This window comes from Carcharhinus amblyrhynchos, unplaced genomic scaffold (genome assembly GCF_965287045.1).
Source record: "Carcharhinus amblyrhynchos unplaced genomic scaffold, sCarAmb.v2.hapA chromosome_206, whole genome shotgun sequence".
Taxonomy (NCBI): Eukaryota; Metazoa; Chordata; class Chondrichthyes; order Carcharhiniformes; family Carcharhinidae; genus Carcharhinus; species Carcharhinus amblyrhynchos.
The window spans coordinates 32,501-54,647 of record NW_027649946.1 but is presented as its reverse complement, the minus strand read 5'-3'; the positions used below and the strand labels follow the sequence as shown (position 1 = coordinate 54,647).

At 51.0% G+C, this 22,147-nt stretch overlaps 1 protein-coding gene across 2 annotated transcripts in view; it reads right to left on the bottom strand.

The window, feature by feature from the left end:
• The window catches only part of LOC145338875 (sperm flagellar protein 2-like), a 233,647-nt gene that overhangs the window by 209,934 nt on the left and 1,566 nt on the right, over window positions 1-22,147 (bottom strand). For both annotated transcript variants that reach the window (XM_080183275.1, XM_080183276.1), the window contains exons 2-5: window positions 16,812-16,939; window positions 14,790-14,991; window positions 13,214-13,287; window positions 4,127-4,230 (exon numbers count right to left, since the gene is read on the bottom strand). In XM_080183275.1, the coding sequence (XP_080039401.1) occupies window positions 4,127-4,230; window positions 13,214-13,287; window positions 14,790-14,991; window positions 16,812-16,939 (508 nt within the window). The remainder of the gene's footprint in view (window positions 1-4,126; window positions 4,231-13,213; window positions 13,288-14,789; window positions 14,992-16,811; window positions 16,940-22,147) is intronic.

Sequence of the window (22,147 nt, the reverse complement as noted above, 5' to 3'; positions counted from 1 at the left end):
GTCACCCTATTATAGAAAGGATATTATTAAACTAGAAAGAGTGCAGAAAAGATTTACTAGGGTGCTACTGGGACTTGATGGATTGAGTTATAAGGAGAGGCTGGATAGACTGGGACTTTTTCCTCTGGAGCATAGGAGGCTGAGGGGTGATCTTATAGAGGTCTATAAAATAATGAGGGGGACAGATCAGCTAGATAGTCAATATCTTTTCCCAAAGGTAGGGGAGTCTAAAACTAGAGGGCATAGGTCTAAGGTGAGAGGGGAGAGATACAAAAGGGTCCAGAGGGGCAATTTTTTTCATATAGAGGGTGGTGATTGTCTGGAACAAGCTGCCAGAGGTAGTAACAGAGGCGAGGACAATTTTATCTTTTAAAAAGCATTAGTTACATGGGTATGATGGGTATAAAGGGATATGGGCCAAATGTGAGCAATTGGGATTAGTTTAGGGGTTTAAAAAAAAGGCGGCATGGACAAGTTGGGCTGAAGGGCCTGTTTCCCTGCTGTAAACCTCTCTGACTCTAACTACATTCTGTGGTAGCAGGGAAGCCGATGGCCTGGTGGTATCATCGCTAGAAGATTAGTCCAGAAACTCAGCTGATGTTCTGGGAACCCGGGTTCAAATCCCGCCATGGCTGATGTGGAATTTGAATTCAATAAAAACAAAATCTGGCATTAAGAATCTACTGATGATTATGGAACCATTGTTGATTGTTGGAAAACCCATTTGGGTCACTAATGTCCTTCAGGGAAGGAAATCTGCCATCCTTATTCTGTCTAGCCGACATGTAATTCCAGACCCACAGCAATAGCCATGTTGTTCCTTTGTTTAAGAAGGATAGCAAGAATAATCCAGGTAATTATAGGCTGGTGAACCTTACATCAGTGGTAGGGAAATTATTGGAGAGAATTCTTTGAGACAGGATTTATTCCCACTTGGAAATAAGTGGGTGTATTAGTGAGAGGCAACATGGTTTTGTCAAGGGGAGGTTGTGCCTCACTAACTTGATCAAGTTTCTCGAGGAAGTGACAAAGATGATTGATGAGGGTAGGGCAGTGGATGTTGTCTACATGGACTTCAGTAAGGACTTTGACAAGGTCCCTCATGGCAGATTGGTGCAGAAGGTGAAGTTGCAGGGGATCAGAGGTGGCAAGGTGGATACAAAACTGGCTCAGTCAAAGAAGCAGTGGAAGGGTGTGTTTCTGAATGGAGGGCTGTGACAAGTGGTGTTCCTCAGGGATCAGCGCTGGGACCTTTGCTGTGGTAAATTGGATCAGCAAATTTGCCGTTGATACAAAGATTGGAGGTGTAGTGGACAGTGAGGAAGGTTTTCAAAGTTTGCAGAGGGATTTGGGCAAGCTAGAAAAATGGGCTGGAAAATCGCAGATGGAGTTTAATGCAGCCAAATGTGCGGTATTGCACTTTGGAAGGACAAACCAAGGCAGAACATACAAGGTAAATGGTAGGACAGTGAAGAATGTAGCAGAACAGAGGGATCTGGGAATACAGATACATAATTTCCTGAAAGTGACGTCACAGGTAGATAGGGTTGTAAAGAGTGCTTTTGGTACATTGGCCTTTATAAATCAAAGTATTGAGTATAAAAGTTGGAATGTTATGGTGAGGTTGTATAAGGCATTGGTGAGGCCGAATTTAGAGTATTGTGTGCAGTTTTGGTCACCTAATTACAGGAAGGATGTAAATAAGGTTGAAAGAGTGCAGAGAAGGTTTACAAGGATGTTTCCTGGGACTTGAGAAGCTGACTTACAGAGAGAGATTGAATAGGTTAGGACTTTATTCCCTGGAGCGTAGAAGAATGAGGGGAGATTTGATAGAGGTGTATAAGATTTTGATGGGTATAGATAGAGGGAATGCAAAGAGGCCTTTTCCACTGAGGCCAGGGGAAAAAAAAATTAGAGGATGAAGGGGGAAAACTTTAAAGGGAATATTGGGGGGGGGTTTCTTCACAGAGAGTGGTGGGAGTGTGGAATGAGCTGCCGGATAAAATGATAAATGCGGGCTCACTTTTAACATTTAAGTAAAACTTGGACGGGTTCATGGATGAGAGGGGTGTGGAGGGATATGGTCCAAGTGCAGGTCAGTGGGACTAGGCAAAAAATGGTTTGGCACAGACAAGAAGGGCCAAAAGGCCTGTTTCTAAGCTGTAATGTTCTATCGTTCTACGGTTTGTCATATCTATAAATGATTTGGAGGAAAATGTAACTGGATTGATGAGTAAGTTTGCGGACGACACAAAGGTTGGTGGATTAGTGGATAGCGATGAGGACCGTCAGAGGATACAGCAGGATATAGATCAGCTGGAGACTTGGGCGGAGAGATGGCAGATGGAGTTTAATCCGGACAAATGTGAGGTAATGCATTTTGGAAGGTCTAATACAGATAGGAAATATACAGTAAATGGCAGAACCCTTAAGAGTATTGATAGGCAGAGGGATCTGGATGTACAGGTACACAGGTCACTGAAAGTGGCAAAGCAGGTGGAGAAGGTAGTCAAGAAGGCATACGGCATGCTTGCCTTCATCGGCCAGGGTACTGAGTTTAAAAATTGGCAAATCATGTTGCAGGTTTATAGAACCTTAGTGAGGCCACACTTGGAATATAGTGTTCAATTCTGGTCACCACACTACCAGAAGGATGTGGAGACTTTGGAGGGGGTACAGAAAAGATTTCCCAGGATGTTGCCTGGTATGGAGGGCATTAGCTATGAGGAGAGGTTGGAGAAACTTGGTTTGTTCTCACTGGAGCGACGGAGGTTGAGGGGAGACCTGATAGAAGTCTATAAGATTGTAAGAGGCATGGACAGAGTGGATAGTCAGAAGCTTTTTCCCCAGGGTGAGAGAGTCAATTATGAGGGGACACAGGTTTAAGGTGTGAGGGGCAAGTTTTAAAAGAGATGCACGAGGCAGATTTTTTATACAGAGAGTAGTGGGTGCCTGGAACTTGTTACCGGGGGAGATAGTGGTAGTGGAAGCAGATAGTGAGTTTTAAGGGGCATCTTGACAAGTACATGAATAGGATGGGAATAGAGGGATATGGTCCCCGGAAGGGTAGGGGGGTTTTAGTTCAGTTGGGCAGCATGGTCGGTGCAGGTTTGGAGGGCCGAAGGGCCTGTTCCTGTGCTGTAATTTTCTTTGTTCTTTGTTCAATGTGGGTGACTCTCAACTGCCCTCCAAGGGCAACTAGGGATGGGCAATAAATGCTGGCCAACCAGCGACACCATATCCTATGAATGAATAAAAAACTAAAAATTCCAACCATTCACCACCTTTGGGTGAAGACATTCCTCCTCACCTCAGCTCTAAGTTACTCATTTCTCCTCACCTCGATCCTCAAACTATGACCTCGAGTTCTGGACTCCCTCAACATTCTTTCTGAATCTCCCCTGTCTAATCCAGTTAGAATTTTATAAGTTTCTACGAGATACCCTCTCACTCTTCAAAACCACAATGACAATAATCCTAACCAACTTGGTCTCTTCTCACATGACAGAGCTGTCATCCCAGGAATCAGTCGATTGGAGTTGTATGGAACTTTGGTGAGGTCACAGCTGGAGCACTGTGTGCAGTTCTGGTCACCACACTATAGGAAGGATGTGATTGCACTGGAGGGGGTGTGGAGGGGATTCACCAGGATGCTGCCTGGGATGGAGCGGTTAGTTATGAGAGGTTGGATAGGCTTGGGTTGTCTTCATTGGAACAGAGAAGACTGAGGGGTGATCTGATCGAGGTGTTCAATATTATGAGGGACATGGACAGAGTGGAAAAGGAGCAGCTGTTTCCCTGAGTTGAAGGGTCAGTCACGAGGGGACAAAGGTTCAAGGTGAGGGACTGGAGGTTTTGGGGAGATTTGAGGAAACGATTTTTACCCAGAGGGTGGTGAGGGTCTGGAATGCGCTGCCTAGGAGGGTGGTGGAGGTGGGATGCCTCACATCCTTTACAAATTACCTGGCTGAGCACTTCACACATCACAACATTCAGGGCAATGGGCCCAGTGCTGGGAAATGGGATTAGGTGGGAGGTCAGGTGTTTCTGATACGTTGGTGTGGACATGATGGGCCGAAGGGCCTCTTCTGCACTGTGATTCTATGATTCCATCATCAGAACTTACTGAATACAGTCACACAAAATCTCCACCAGTAACTCATCAGGTATACTCTTCCCTTTCTGGAGAAGCTTGGCAGCTCTTCCTCCCAGCTGGGCTCTTCTACTCAACTGGAAGAGAAATCACAGTTACTCACCCAATCAAAAACACACTCAACATTAACGCACTGCAGAGCACCAGCCCAGTTCCACACACACTGACTCTCACTGGGGTACAGTTCCACACACACTGACTCTCACTGGGGTACGGGTCTCACACACACTGACTCTCACTGGGATACAGTTCCACACACACTGACTCTCACTGGGATAAAGTTCCACACACACTGACTCTCACTGGGGTACAGCTCCACACACACTGACTCTCACTGGGGTACAGTTCCACACACACTGACTCTCACTGGGGTACAGTTCCACACACACTGACTCTCACTGGGATAAAGTTCCACACACACTGACTCTCACTGGGATACAGTTCCACACACACTGACTCTCACTGGGGTACGGGGTCCCACACACACTGACTCTCACTGGGGTACAGCTCCACACACACTGACTCTCACTGGGGTACAGTTCCACACACACTGACTCTCACTGGGATACAGTTCCACACACACTGACTCTCACTGGGATACAGTTCCACACACACTGACTCTCACTGGGGTACGGGGTCCCACACACACTGACTCTCACTGGGGTACAGCTCCACACACACTGACTCTCACTGGGGTACGGGTCCCACACACACTGACTCTCACTGGGGTACGGGTCTCACACACACTGACTCTCACTGGGATACAGTTCCACACACACTGACTCTCACTGGGATACAGTTCCACACACACTGACTCTCACTGGGATAAAGTTCCACACACACTGACTCTCACTGGGATACAGTTCCACACACACTGACTCTCACTGGGGTACGGGGTCCCACACACACTGACTCTCACTGGGGTACAGCTCCACACACACTGACTCTCACTGGGGTACAGTTCCACACACACTGACTCTCACTGGGATACAGTTCCACACACACTGACTCTCACTGGGATACAGTTCCACACACACTGACTCTCACTGGGGTACGGGGTCCCACACACACTGACTCTCACTGGGGTACAGCTCCACACACACTGACTCTCACTGGGGTACGGGTCCCACACACACTGACTCTCACTGGGGTACGGGTCTCACACACACTGACTCTCACTGGGATACAGTTCCACACACACTGACTCTCACTGGGATACAGTTCCACACACACTGACTCTCACTGGGATACAGTTCCACACACACTGACTCTCACTGGGGTACGGGGTCCCACACACACTGACTCTCACTGGGGTACAGCTCCACACACACTGACTCTCACTGGGGTACAGTTCCACACACGCTGACTCTCACTGGGGTACGGGGTCCCACACACACTGACTCTCACTGGGGTACAGCTCCCACACACACTGACTCTCACTGGGGTACAGTTCCACACACACTGACTCTCACTGGGATACAGTTCCACACACACTGACTCTCACTGGGATACAGTTCCACACACACTGACTCTCACTGGGGTACAGTTCCACACACACTGACTCTCACTGGGATACAGTTCCACACACACTGACTCTCACTGGGATACAGTTCCACACACACTGACTCTCACTGGGGTACAGCTCCCACACACACTGACTCTCACTGGGGTACAGCTCCCACACACACTGACTCTCACTGGGGTACAGTTCCACACACACTGACTCTCACTGGGGTACAGTTCCACACACACTGACTCTCACTGGGATACAGTTCCACACACACTGACTCTCACTGGGATACAGTTCAACACACACTGACTCTCACTGGGATACAGTTCAACACACACTGACTCTCACTGGGATACAGTTCCACACACACTGACTCTCACTGGGATACAGTTCCACACACACTGACTCTCACTGGGGTATGGCTCCCACACACACTGACTCTCACTGGGGTACGGGTCCCACACACACTGACTCTCACTGGGGTACGGGTCCCACACACACTGACTCTCACTGGGATACAGTTCCACACACACTGACTCTAACTGGGATACAGTTCCACACACACTGACTCTCACTGGGGTACAGGTCCCACACACACTGACTCTCACTGGGATACGGGTCCCACACACACTGACTCTCACTGGGGTACGGGTCCCACAGACACTGACTCTCACTGGGGTACGGGTTCCACACACACTGACTCTCACTGGGGTACGGGTCCCACACACACTGACTCTCACTGGGGTACGGGTCCCACACACACTGACTCTCACTGGGATACAGTTCCACACACACTGACTCTCACTGGGATACAGTTCCACACACACTGACTCTCACTGGGGTACGGGTCCCACACACACTGACTCTCACTGGGGTACGGCTCCCACACACACTGACTCTCACTGGGGTACGGGTCCCACACACACTGACTCTCACTGGGGTACGGGGTCCCACACACACTGACTCTCACTGGGGTACGGGCCCCACACACACTGACTCTCACTGGGGTACGGGGTCCCACACACACTGACTCTCACTGGGGTACGGGTCCCACACACACTGACTCTCACTGGGATACAGTTCCACACACACTGACTCTCACTGGGATACAGTTCCACACACACTGACTCTCACTGGGGTACAGTTCCACACACACTGACTCTCACTGGGGTACGGGTCCCACACACACTGACTCTCACTGGGGTACGGGTCCCACACACACTGACTCTCACTGGGATACAGTCCCACACACACTGACTCTCACTGGGGTACGGGTCCCACACACACTGACTCTCACTGGGGTACGGGTCCCACACACACTGACTCTCACTGGGATACAGTTCCACACACACTGACTCTCACTGGGGTACGGGTCCCACACACACTGACTCTCACTGGGGTACGGGTCCCACACACACTGACTCTCACTGGGGTACGGGTCCCACACACACTGACTCTCACTGGGGTACGGGTCCCACACACACTGACTCTCACTGGGGTACGGGTCCCACACACACTGACTCTCACTGGGGTACGGGTCCCACACACACTGACTCTCACTGGGATACAGTTCCACACACACTGACTCTCACTGGGGTACGGCTCCCACACACACTGACTCTCACTGGGGTACGGGTCCCACACACACTGACTCTCACTGGGGTACGGGTCCCACACACACTGACTCTCACTGGGGTACGGGTCCCACACACACTGACTCTCACTGGGGTACGGGTCCCACACACACTGACTCTCACTGGGGTACGGCTCCCACACACACTGACTTTCACTGGGGTACGGCTCCCACACACACTGACTCTCACTGGGGTACAGTTCCACACACACTGACTCTCACTGGGGTACGGGTTCCACACACACTGACTCTCACTGGGGTACGGCTCCCACACACACTGACTCTCACTGGGATACAGTTCCACACACACTGACTCTCACTGGGATACAGTTCCACACACACTGACTCTCACTGGGGTACGGGTCCCACACGCACTGACTCTCACTGGGATACAGTTCCACACACACTGACTCTCACTGGGGTACGGGTCCCACACACACACTGACTCTCACTGGGGTACAGCTCCCACACACACTGACTCTCACTGGGGTACGGGTCCCACACACACTGACTCTCACTGGGGTACGGGTCCCACACACACTGACTCTCACTGGGATACAGTTCCACACACACTGACTCTCACTGGGGTACGGGTCCCACACACACTGACTCTCACTGGGATACAGTTCCACACACACTGACTCTCACTGGGGTACGGGTCCCACACACACTGACTCTCACTGGGATACAGTTCCACACACACTGACTCTCACTGGGGTACGGGTTCCACACACACTGACTCTCACTGGGGTACGGGGTCCCACACACACTGACTCTCACTGGGATACAGTTCCACACACACTGACTCTCACTGGGGTACGGGTTCCACACACACTGACTCTCACTGGGGTACGGGTCCCACACACACTGACTCTCACTGGGGTACGGGTCCCACACACACTGACTCTCACTGGGGTACGGGTCCCACACACACTGACTCTCACTGGGGTACGGGTCCCACACACACTGACCCTCACTGGGGTACGGGTCCCACACACACTGACTCTCACTGGGGTACGGGTCCCACGCACACTGACTCTCACTGGGGTACGGCTCCCACACACACTGACTCTCACTGGGGTACGGGTCCCACACACACTGACTCTCACTGGGGTACGGGTCCCACACACACTGACTCTCACTGGGATACAGGTCCCACACACACTGACTCTCACTGGGGTACAGGTCCCACACACACTGACTCTCACTGAGGTACGGGTCCCACACACACTGACTCTCACTGGGGTACGGCTCCCACACACACTGACTCTCACTGGGATACAGGTCCCACACACACTGACTCTCACTGGGGTACGGGTCCCACACACACTGACTCTCACTGGGATACAGTTCCACACACACTGACTCTCACTGGGGTATGGCTCCCACACACACTGACTCTCACTGGGGTACGGCTCCCACACACACTGACTCTCACTGGGGTATGGGTCCCACACACACTGACTCTCACTGGGGTATGGGTCCCACACACACTGACTCTCACTGGGGTACGGGGTCCCACAGACACTGACTCTCACTGGGGTACGGCTCCCACACACACTGACTCTCACTGGGGTACGGGTCCCACACACACTGACTCTCACTGAGGTACGGGTCCCACACACACTGACTCTCACTGGGATACAGTTCCACACACACTGACTCTCACTGGGCTACATAAGAATATAAGAAATAGGAGCAGGAGTAGGCCATCTCGCCCCTCGAGCCTGCCCCGCCATTCAATAAGATCATGGCTGATCTGTCGTGGCTCAGTTCCACAGTCCCGCCCTCTCCCCATAACCCTTAATCCCCTCTCTTATCAAAATCCTATCAACCCCCGTCTTAAAAATATTTAGCGAGGCAGCCTCCACCACTTCAATGGGCAGAGAATTCCAGAGATTCATCACCCTTTGAGTGAAGAAGTTCCTCCTCAACTCCATTCTAAACCGCCCCCCCTTTATCTTGAGGCTCTGCCCCCTAGTCCTACTATCCTTTCTGAGCGGGAAGAGTCTCTCCACCTCTATCCTATCCATCCCATTCATCATCTTATATGTCTCAATGAGATCTCCCCTCATTCTTCTAAACTCTAACGAGTACAAGCCTAGTTTGTTCAGCCTCTCCTCATAGCTCAACCCCCTCAACTCCAGTATCAGCCTAGTAAACCTCCTCTGCACTCCCTCCAAGGCCAAAATATCCTTGCGTAAATGCGGCGACCAAAACTGCACACACTACTCCAGCTGCGGCCTCACCAATGCCCTATACAGCTGCAGCAAGACCTCCCTACTTTTATATTCAATCCCCCTCGCTATGAAGGCCAGCATCCCATTCGCCTTCCTGACCACCTGCTGCACCTGCAGGCTGGGTTTTTGCGACTCATGCACAAGGACCCCGAGGTCCCTCTGCACCGACGCCTGCTGCAGTTTTTCTCCACGTAAGTAATAATCCTTCCTACCATTATTCCTACCAAAGTGGACAACCTCACATTTGCCAACATTAAATTCCATTTGCCAGTTCCTGGCCCATTCGCCCAGCCTATCTAGATCCTTCTGTAGACTCTCCCCACCCTCCGCACAATTTGCCGTTCCACCAATCTTGGTGTCATCAGCAAATTTCAACACCATACACTCGGTTCCCTCCTCCAGATCATCTATATAAATGGTAAATAGCTGAGGCCCCAGCACCGACCCCTGAGGCACCCCACTAGTCACCAACCGCCAATCCGAATAGCACCCATTGACCCCCACTCTCTGCCCCCTATTTGACAGCCAACCCTCTATCCACGCTAACACCCTACCCCCAACTCCATGCCCCCTGACCTTCTGTAATAACCTCTTGTGAGGCACCTTGTCAAACGCCTTCTGAAAATCAAGAAACACCACATCCACCGGCTCTCCTCTATCCACCGCCATAGACACATCCTCATAGAACTCCAATAAATTTGTCAGACACGACTTCCCCTTAACGAAACCGTGCTGCGTCTGCTCTACCAAACAATTCTCCTCAAGATGCCTCGCTATTTTCTCCTTGATGACGGATTCTAACATTTTACCTACAACAGACGTTAAACTAACCAGCCTATAATTCCCCACCTTTTGTCTGCCACCCTTCTTAAACAACGGCGTAACATTAGCCGTTTTCCAATCTTCTGGCACTTCCCCGGAATCCAGCGACGTTTGGAAAATAATCACCAAGGCATCCACTATCGTCTCCGCCATTTCTTTCAGAACCCTCGGATGCATTCCATCTGGTCCTGGGGACTTGTCCATAATCAGTCCCTCCAGTCTGTCGAGCACCACCTCTCTAGTAACAATAATGTCATTCAGGCCCTCCACTCCTACCATCTTTCCATCTCTAACACCCGGCAAATTATTCACGTCCTCCTCCATGAAGACCGAAACAAAAAAGTTATTCAAGGCCTCAGCCATTTCCCCATCCCCTACCACTAAGTCCCCCCTCTCATCCTCTAAGGGTCCAACGTTCACCCTAGCCAGCCTCTTCTTTTTTATGTATTTATAAACACTCTTGCTATCCTTTTTTATATTAAGCGCTAGCCCAGCTTCATAGTTTCTCCTACCCTTCTTTATCAACTTCTTTGTCATTCTTTGTTGACATTTAAACCTCTCCCAATCCTCTTCTCGCCCACTACTCTTAGCTACTCTAAACGCATGCGCTTTTAATTTAACACTTTCCTTCACCTCCTTCGTTATCCACGGCTGATTACCTCTCCTCCTATGATCCTTTGTAACCATCGGAATAAATTTCTGCTGAGCACCAAGAAAGATCTCCTTAAAGATCCTCCACTGTTCCTCAGCAGACCTACCTTCCAACGCGCTCCCCCAATCAACATTTGCCAATTCTTCTCTCATCCTACCATACTCCCCTCTGTTCAAACAAAGGACGCATGTCCGGGAACCCACTTTCTCCTCCTCCATCTGCATCAGAAACTCCACCATACAATGATCACTCTCTCCAAGAGGATCCTTCACCGCAAGTTCCCTAATTCTACCTGCCTCATTACATAACACCAGATCCAAGATAGCTCGCTCCCTCGTCGGCTCCAACACACACTGTTCAAGGAAACTATCCCGGCAGCATTCCAAGAACTCCTCCTCGAGCCCACCGCGTCCAACATGGGTCGACCAATCAATATGTAGATTGAAATCCCCCATAATTATTGCTGTCCCATTCCTGCACGCTGCATTTATTTGCACGTTAACAGCCTGCCCCACCTCCAGATCATTATTGGGGGGCCTATAGACGACACCCACCAGCGTCTTCCTCCCTTTGCTGTTTCTAATCTCCACCCATAACGATTCCACTTTCTGCTCTTTGGTTCCTATATCATCCCTCGCTACCACCCTGATGCTATCCTTAATCAGCAGAGCTACACCCCCCTCTTTTTCCTCCTGCCTATCCTTCCTAAACACTGGATACCCCTGGACATTCAGCTCCCAGTCCCTGTCACCTTGCAGCCACGTCTCTGTAATGGCCACCAGATCATATCCATTTGTGCTGATCTGCGCCACCAGCTCATCCACTTTATTCCGAATGCTTCGTGCATTCAGATAAAGTGCCTTCATCCCAGCCTTCACCTGGACCCTATTTGCCAGAACGCCACCAACCATACTCACGCCCCCTACTCCTTTTATTATTGGGATATCCTTGGCCTCCTCCCTTACCTGTACCCTTTCCTTTACTATAGACCCCGTAATGTCACCTACCCTCGCACCCTCCACCCCCCCCCCAATTAGTTTAAACCCTAACTACAGTCCCATTTACACGATTCGCCAGGACTCTGGTCCCAGCACGGTTCAGACCAACACCATCCCGCCCGAACAGGTCCCACCTACCCCAATACTGGTGCCAATGCCCCATAAATTCAAACCCATTCCTCCCACACCAATCCCTGAGCCACCCATTCACTTCCTTAATCTTATCAACCCTACGCCCGTCTGCACTCGGTTCAGGCAGTAGCCCGGAGATAACCACCTTGTCGGTTCTACTTTTTAATTCCATTCCCAGCTTCTCATACTCCCTCCCCAGATCCTCAGTTCACATTTTGCCTACGTCGCCGGCACCCACATGTACTACAACAACCGGATTCTCAACCTCCCACTCCAGGTTCCTCTGCAGCCCAGATGCGACATCCTGGACCCGAGCACCAGGCAGACAACATACCCTTCTGTGCACTTTGTCATTGTGACAAAGGACAGTGTCAATACCCTTAACCACACTATCCCCAATTACTACCATGTTCCTTTTCACCTTCTCTTTGCCTATGTGGTACGGGTCCCACACACACTGACTCTCACTGGGGTATGGCTCCCACACACACTGACTCTCACTGGGGTACGGGTCCCACACACACACTGACTCTCACTGGGGTACGGGTCCCACACACACACTGACTCTCACTGGGGTATGGCTCCCACACACACTGACTCTCACTGGGGTACGGCTCCCACACACACTGACTCTCACTGGGATACAGTTCCACACACACTGACTCTCACTGGGGTACGGCTCCCACACACACTGACTCTCACTGGGGTACGGCTCCCACACACACTGACTCTCACTGGGGTACGGCTCCCACACACACTGACTCTCACTGGGGTACGGCTCCCACACACACTGACTCTCACTGGGGTACGGCTCCCACACACACTGGTTGGATTTTTCTAGCTCCTATTCCCGTGGTGGGTCGGGGGACTGACAGTGCAAAGTTCCATTAACTTTGGGCAGGAGGTTGAACGTGGCCGGAATATCCTGCTGGCTGTATCAGTCCATGATCTGATGGTGTCAGCATTCACTTTGGCTACACAGTCACAGACTGCAGCCTTGTGTAGTGTGAAGCTGTTAGTGTGCTTGGAGTGGAGAAAATATCTCATTCTGAGCTGGTAGTAAAGCGACTCACTGGAATGGTTGTCCTCCTGGAGATTGATGTCTGTGAATCTGTCACTTCCACTATCTCAGCCTCCAGTGATTGTTCTGAGAGTAAACAGATACAATTATTCAGCCGTGTGTAAATGTCTAAGAAGTCTCACAACGCCAGGTGAAAGTCCAACAGGTTTATTTGGTAGCAAAATCCATTAGATTTCGGGGCGCTGCTTCTTTGTCAGGTAAGTGAGAGTTTCAATCAAGAAGAATGAGGTTGTTGGTGACACCGATTGTGATACCGAATTTATAACCATCCAAAACAAATTTGGGTTTCCAATAAATCCTCATTCTTCTTGATTGAAATTCCCACTTACCAGATGTAAGGCTCCAAAATCTAGTGGATTTTGCTACCAAATAAACTTGTTGGTGTTGTGAGACTTCTTACTGTGTTGACCCCAGTCCAACGCCGGCATCTCCACATCATAAATATTCGAGCACAGATCCCAAGCTCAACATTCAGCACTCACCCTCACATTAACACACTCACACACAGACTCCCTCACATTCACAAGCACACACTCTCACACTCACACGTACACTCATGCACACAATAATCTCTCCCTCAATGTCAACAAAATGAAGGAGATTGTCACCGACTTCAGGAAGTGTAAAAGAGAACATACCCCTGTCTACATCAACGGGGACGAAGTAGGAAGGGTTGCGGGCTTCAAGTTTTTAGGTGTCCAGATCACCAACAATGTATCCTGGTCCCCCCCATGCTGACACTATAGTTAAGAAAGCCCCACCAAGGCCTCTACTTTCTCAGAAAACTAAGGAAATTTGGCATGTCAGCCAAGACTAGATGCCCCATAGAAAGCATTCTTTCTGGTTGGATCACAGCTTGGTCTGGGCTCCTGCTCTCCCCAAGGTCACAAGGAGCTACAAAAGGTGGTTAATGTAGCCCAATCCATCACACAAACCAGCCTCCCATCCACTGACTCTGTCTATACTTCCAGCTGCCTCAGCAAAGCAGAGGACCCCACACACCCCGGACATTCTCTCTTCCACCTTCTTTCGTCAGGAAAAAGATACAAAAGTTTGAGGTTCCGTACCGACCAACTCACGAACAGCTTCTTCCCTGCTGCTGTCAGACTTTTGAATGGACCTACCTTGCATTGAGTTGATCTTTCTCTGCACCCTAGCTATGACTGTAACACTGAATTCTGCACTGTCTCGTTTCCTTCTCTATGAATGGTATGCTTTGTCTGTATAGCGTGCCAGAAACAATACTTTTCACTGTATGTTAGTACATGTGACAAGAATAAATCAAATCAAACACACACACACACACACACACACACACACGGGGTCACAGAACTGTGATCCGTCCCCTGCCCTCCCCCCAGTCCAGACAATAGAACCGTGACACTCCAACTGTGATCCCCAGGGAGCACAGAACACTGATGTCCCATGACACCAGAGACCCTGGAGATGGGGCCCCTGAGGGCAGCGGTAACCATTAGGCCAGGGGCTTCTCTAACAGTAAATGTGACTGTCTGGTTTCCCATAATAACTCATAGCCAGTTCACAAAGTGTCCCCTCACAGTCCTTACCATCCTTACTGAGTGCTGTACTGTCTTGCAAAACCTGTTCAGTTTGGTCCGCAGTTGGCTCCCTGGGTGCGTTCTTTGACTGCACACTGGTTCGATCCTTGCTGGAACTGGGTAGGGCGCTTCCTGCCACCTCCTGGGCTTCAGGAACACTGAAACCCACAAGTTCCAATGGTGCATGGTTTATGCTCACTGCCTCCAAAGTCTGAAACATATCATCCAATTATCAGATGGGGCACTAGAGAGGGCAGTTAGAGAAGGAGAAGGCAGGACTGTGGGTATGTGAGTGGTCTGGGTACAAGGGGCAAGTTGGGAGGGAGAAAGGGAGGAGAAGGGGGAGTGAAAGGTGAGGGCCAAGGGTTTGATAGAATAGATGGGAGGTAGAAGGGAAAAGACAGTGCAAGTCAAGAACAAAGGGTCTGGTACATATAGGGTAAATGTGGCACTGGGTACCGTAAGTACAGTGCCCATACACTGGGGTGAGGTGGTGGCACAGTGGAATTGTCACCAGCTAGTAATCCAGAGACCCAGGTTAACATTCTGGGGACCCAGGTTCAAATCCCACCATGGTGGATGGTGAAATTCGGATTTACTAAATATCTGGAATTAAGAATCTCCTGATGACCATGAAGCTTTTGTCGATTGCTGGAAAAACCCATCTGAGTCACTATTGTCCTTTAGGGAAGGAAATCTGCCATCCTTACCCAGTCTGGCCTACAGGTGACTCCAGAGCCACAGCAATGTGGTTCATTCTCAGCTGCCCTCTGAAATGGGTGAGAAGGGTGGGGGGTGCAGGAAGGGGCATTATGGACACGGGGGAGGGGACTGTGGACATGGGGAGGGGCTGCAGGGATAGGGTGCGTGGAGGAGGGTGCAGAGGGAGGGTGTGCGGGTGCGAGGGGAGGGTGTGGCAAGGTGCGGGGGGGTGTGGGGGAGAGGGAGTGGGGGGAGAGTGCGGGTGGGAGGGGGTGCGGGGAGGGTTGCGTGGGGAGGGTGCAGAGGGACGGTGTGGGAGGTACGGGGGGAGGGTACGGGTGGGAGGGTATGGGCGTTGCGGAAGGTGTGTGGGGAGGAGGTGCGGGGGAGGGTTCATGGGGGAGGGTGTGGAGGGAGGGTATGCAGGAGAGGGGTAGGGATTACGGGGAGGATGGGGTTGGGGGCGAAGGAGTGTGGGGGGTGTGGAGGAGCAGGGGGAAGGTGCGGGGAGGAGTTGGGGGCATGGAGGCTGCAGGGGGTGTGTGGGTGGGGGTATGGGCGTGCATTGGGAGGGTGCAGAAGAGGGGGTGCGGGGTAGGGTGCGGAGAAAGGGTATGCGGGAGAGGGGTAGGGGTTACGGGGAGGAGGGGGTTGGGGCGAAGGAGTGTGGGGGGTGTGGAGGTGCAGGGAGAAGGTGCGGGAAGGGGTTGGGGGTGTGGGGAGGGAGTGCGGGGAGATGCAGGGGGAGGGTGTGGAAGAGGGTGTGCGGGGGGAGGGGGTGGGGGAGGCAGGGGGAGGGTGTGTGGGTGGGGGTAGAGGTGTGCATTGGGAGGGTGCAGAAGAGGGGGTGCGGGGGGAGGGGGTGGGGGAGCAGGGGGAGGGTGTGTGGGTGGGGGTAGAGGTGTGCGGTGGGAGGGTGTGGAGGGGGTGCGGGGGGGAGGGGGTGGGGGATGCAGGGGGAGGGTGCGTGGGTGGGGGTAGAGGTGTGCGGTGGGAGGGTGTGGAGGGGGTGAGGGATGCAGGGGGAGGGTGTGCGAGTGGGGGCAGGGGCATGCGGTGGGAGGATGCAGAAGAGGGGGTGCGGGGGGAGGGGCTGCGGAGAGAGGGTGCGCGGGGGGAAGGGAGTGGTGGGGGGGTACGTGGGCCATTACGGACACGGTGTATTCAGTACATTTAGGAACTGAGGGCTGATGGACAATGACTGTGTCAGACATTGTTTTCAGCTTCAGCTGGAATGGAGCCTGGTCTGTCTCTGTGAGTGATGGGGATGGAGTGTGGAGATCGGGCCACTGGGTTTTCCAATCTTGTAGCCCTGCCGATGAACACAACCTGATCGTCCTTCACAGATTCCACTCCATCTTCCTGGGCCTGGTCCATATCTATGGTCTCCCCCTCCTCAAAGGCTCGCACTGCTTCTCGAACCAACACGTCTGGCACAAGATCTTGAATGTGTAAGGCTGAGGAGACAGAGAAATGAGCTGTTAACCATGACCAGAACCTGCTGGGTTACACTGGACACATCAGCAAGGAGTATTACTGTACTTACACAGCACAAACCCCACACACAAACCAAATCTAAATCAAATCGTCTCATTGGGGAACGTTACAAACAGCAACCAAAAGCTGCAGAAAGAGTTGAAACTGAGAAGTGTCACCTTGTCAGAGGGCACAGAGGGAGTGATCTTTAGAAATGCAGCTAACATTTGTTCAGTCTGGTATATTTATTCTCAGAGTAAAACGTAACAGGCAGATACCTCCTCACTGCAACATAGACAAGTTCCAACGCACGTCTCTTTGTACCTGTCCATTTAGCACTCTAGCTAACATACAAAGATTTGAACTAGGAGCAGGAGAAGGCCACTCAGCCCCTCGAACCTGCTCTGCTAGTCAATAAGATCCTGGCTGGCCTGATTGTAACTTCATTCCTGTCTACCTCCGATAATCTTTCAGCCCCTGCTAAGCCTTGGTGGACACAAACATCTCCAACCTTTCATAGCATCCCTACAGTGCAGGAAAGGCCATTTGGTCCAATGATTCTCTAACAGAACATCTTACCCCAAAACCCTCCCCCCACCCCATTCCTATAATCCCACACTTTCCCCCCACTAATCCCTCTTGGGACACATCTTGGGCCAGCAAGGGGCAATTTAACATGGCCAATCCACGTAACCCATACATCTTTCAGACTGTGGGGGGAAACCAGAGCACCCAGAGGAAACCCACGCAAACACAGGGAGAACATACAAACTCCACACTGACACTGACCAAAGCCGGGAATTGAACCCGGCTCCTTGGCACTGAGAGAGAGCAGTGCTAACCACTCTGCCACGCACCACCCACAAGAAGATGGAGCAGGAGTAGGCCATTCAGTTCACGTCATGACCAGGGAGTTTGCCTGCGCCAGTGGGACGAGTCTGCAGCCAGAGTGAGATTCAGCCAGAGCGAGGATATCAGGAATTTGGAGCTGAGGGGAAAGAGGTGCTCATCGTCAGGAGGAGTGGAGAGGCGGACCTGCAAGGGGGACTCGAGGGCAAGGGAGAGGGAGAAAGAAATCAAACTGTGACGGCACAGCCAGCAGGTAAGTGATTGGCTGGTGACTGGTCAGTACTCTTTGTTATTTGTTTCTCTTTCTTCTCTTGGCATGCTAACTGTTGTTGTTAACTCAACGGTTAAGTCATGACACAAGATCCCAGACCCATGTCATGCTCCTCCTGTGCGATGTGGGAATTCAGGAACCCTTCCAGTGTCTCTGGCTCCTTCAGTTGCAGGAAGTGTGTCCAACTGCCGCTCCTGTTAAAACGCTTGATGGCTCTGGAATTGCAGATGGTTCACCTTGGAGCATCCCCCCCCATGATGCTGAGGAAGTCATGGATAGCACATTCAGTGAGTCGGTTACACTGCAAATAAAAATTCCTGAGGGAGATAGAGGGTGGGTGACCAGCAGACAGAGGAAGAGTGGGAAGGCAGTGCAGGGGTTCCCTGCGGTCATCTCCCTCTGAAACAGATATACCATTTTAGATACTGTTGGGGGAGATGGCTCACCAGGGGAAGGTGCAGCAGCCAGCTTCATGGTGCCATGGCAGGAGGGCAGCATAAAGAGTGGCAGAGTTATAATTACAGGCAACTCAATTATAAGGGGAATAGACAGGCGTTTCTGCGGATGCAAATGAGATTCCGAGATGATATGCTGCCTCCTGGGTGCAAGCTTAAGGATGTCTCAGAGTCACTACAGAACATTCTGGAAGCTGATACAGAAAGTGAAGTCATATGGGATCCGAGATGAGCTGATAAGGCGGATACAAACCTGGCTTGGGCATAGAGAGAAAGAAATCCCACACCAGCCTGTCCCTTCGTCAGATGGCTGGGAGTTCTGATCGTAAAAATGACACAAAGACACAAACTCAATTTACATGCCTAATGATTGGAATGTGAGTCTTTACAGCTTATCAATTCTTAAAGGTACAGACAATGCGAGTGGAAAGAGCTTTAAGCACAGGTTAAAGAGATATGTAATGTCTCCAGACAGGACAGTTAGTGAGATTTTGCAAACCCAGGCAAGTCACGGGGGTTACAGATAGTGAGACATGAATCCAAAGTCCCTGTTGAGACCGTCCTCATGCGTGTGGAACTTGGCTATCAGTCTCTGCTCAGTGACTCTGCGCTGTCGTGTGTTGTGAAGGCTGCCTTGGAGAAGGCTTACCCGAAGGTCAGAGGCTGAATGCCCGTGACCACTGAAGTGTTCACCAACAGGAAGGGAACAGTCTTGCCTGGTGATTGTCGAGCGATGTTCATTCATCCGTTGTCATAGTGTCTGCACGGTCTCCCCAATGTACCATGCTTCGGGACATCCTTTCCTGCAGCGTATCAGGTAGACAACGTTGGCCGAGTTGCAAGAGTATTTACCATGTACCTGGTGGATGGTGTTCTCATGTGAGATGATGGCATCCTTATCATTGGTCCGGCATGTCTTGCAGAGGTTGCTGTGGCAGGGTTGTGTGGAGTTGTGGTCACTGTTCTCCTGAAGACTGGGTAGTTTGCTGCGGACAATGGTCTGTTTGAGGTTGTGTGGTTGTTTGAAGGCAGGAAGTGGGGGTGTGGGGATGGCCCTGGTGAGATGTTCGTCTTCATCAATGACATGTTGAAGACTCCGGAGAAGATGTCGTAGCTTCTCCGCTCCGGGGAAGTACTGGATGACGAAGGGTACTCTGTCCACTGTGTTCCGTGTTTGTCTTCTGAGGAGATCGGTGTGGTTTTTCGCTGTGGCGCATCGGAACTGTCGATCTATGAGTCGAGCACCATATCCTGTTCTTATGAGGGCATGTCTTTATACACCCTGTTTGTGAATAGAACTCCCACTCACCTGATGAAGGAGCAGCGCTCTGAAAGCTAGTGGCTTTTGCTATAAATAAACCTGCTGGACTTTAACCTGGTGTTCACAGAATCCCTACAGTACAGAAAGAGGCCATTTGGCCCATCAAGTCTGCACCGACCACAATCCCACCCAGGCCCTACCCCCATATCCCTACATATTTACTCGCTAATCTGTCTAACATACGCATCTCAGGACAGTAAGGGACAATTTTAACATGGCCAATCAACCTAACCCGCACATCTTTGGATTGTGGGAGGGAACCCACGCAGGCACAGGGAGAACGTGCAAACTCCACACAGACAGTGACCCAAGCTGGGAATCAAACCCAGGTCCCTGGAGCTGTGAAGCAGCAATGCTAACCACTGTGTTACCGTGTCACCCATGATGTTGTGAGACTTCTTACTGTGCTGACCGATGAAACCAAGCATGCCAAATGCCTTCTTCATCACTCTGTCCACCTGTGACTCCACTTCCCAGGAGCTATGAACCTGTACCCCTAGATCTCTTTGTTCTGTAACTCTCCCCAGTGCCCTACCATTAACTGAGTAAGTCCTGTCCTGGTTCAATCGACCAAAATGCATCACCTCACATTTGTCTAAATTAAACTCCATCTGCCATTCATCAGCCCACTGACCACAGAACTCCGACTCATTGCAGAAAAGCCTGTTTCCTGAACTAACCAATCCCCGGTAGAATCAGGGACCTTGCGGTGAAGGATTCTCTTGGAGAGAGTGATCATTGTATGGTGGAGTTTCTGGTGCAGATGGAGGAGGACAAAGTGGGTTCCCGGACACGCGTCCTTTGTTTGAACTGAGGGGAGTACGGTAGGATGAGAGAGGAATTGGCGAATGTGGACTGGGGGAGCGCGTTGGAAGGTAGGTCTGCTGAGGAGCAGTGGAGGATCTTTAAGGAGATCTTTCTTGGTGCTCAGCGGAAATTTATTCCGATGGTCAAAAAGGACCGTAGGAGGAGAGGTAATAAGCCGTGGATAACGAAGGAGGTGAAGGAAAGTGTTAAATTAAAAGCGGAGGCGTTTAGAGTAGCTAAGAGTAGTGGGCGAGAAGAGGATTGGGAGAGGTTTAAATGTCAACAAAGATTGACAAAGAAGTTGATAAAGAAGGGTAGGAGAAACTATGAAGCTGGGCTAGCGCTTAATATAAAAAAGGATAGCAAGAGTTTTTATAAGTATATAAAAAGGAAGAGGCTGGCTAGGGTGAACGTTGGACCCTTAGAGGATGAGGAGGGGGACTTAGTGGTAGGGGATGGGGAAATGGCTGAGGTCTTGAATAACTTTTTTGTTTCGGTCTTCACGGAGGAGGACGTGAATAATTTGCCAGGTGTTAGCGATGGAAAGGTAGCAGGACTAGAGGGTCTCAATGACATTACTGTTACTAGAGAGATGGTGCTTGACAGACTGGAGGGGCTGATTGTGGACAAGTCGCCAGGACCGGATGGAATGCATCCGAGGGTTCTGAAAGAAATGGCGGAGGTGATAGTGGATGCCTTGGTGGTTATTTTCCAGACGTCACTGGATTCCGGGGAAGTGCCGGAAGATTGGAAAGCGGCTAATGTTACGCCGTTGCTTAAGAAGGGTGCCAGGCAAAAGGCAGGGAATTATAGGCCGGTTAGTTTAACGTCTGTTGTAGGTAAAATGTTAGAATCCGTCATCAAGGAGGAAATAGCGAGGCATCTTGAGGGGAATTGCTTGATAGAGCAGACGCAGCACGGTTTCGTTAAAGGGAAGTCGTGTCTGACAAATTTACTGGAGTTCTATGAGGATGTGACTAGGGCGGTGGATAGAGGAGAGCCGGTGGATGTGGTCTTTCTTGATTTTCAGAAGGCGTTTGACAAGGTGCCTCACAAGAGGTTATTACAGAAGGTCAGGGGGCATGGAGTTGGGGGTAGGGTGTTAGCGTGGATAGAGGACTGGTTGTCAAATAGGAGGCAGAGAGTGGGGGTCAACGGGTGCTATCCGGATTGGCGGTTGGTGACTAGTGGAGTGCCTCAGGGGTCGGTGCTGGGGCCTCAGCTATTTACCATTTATATAGATGATCTGGAGGAGGGAACCGAGTGTATGGTGTCGAAATTTGCTGATGACACCAAGATTGGTGGAACGGCAAATTGCGCGGAGGGTGTGGAGCGTCTGCAGAAGGATCTAGATAGGCTGGGCGAATGGGCCAGGAACTGGCAAATGGAATTTAATGTTGGCAAGTGCGAGGTGGTCCACTTTGGTAGGAAGGATTATTACTTACATGGCGAAAAACTGCAGCAGGCGACGGTGCAGAGGGACCTC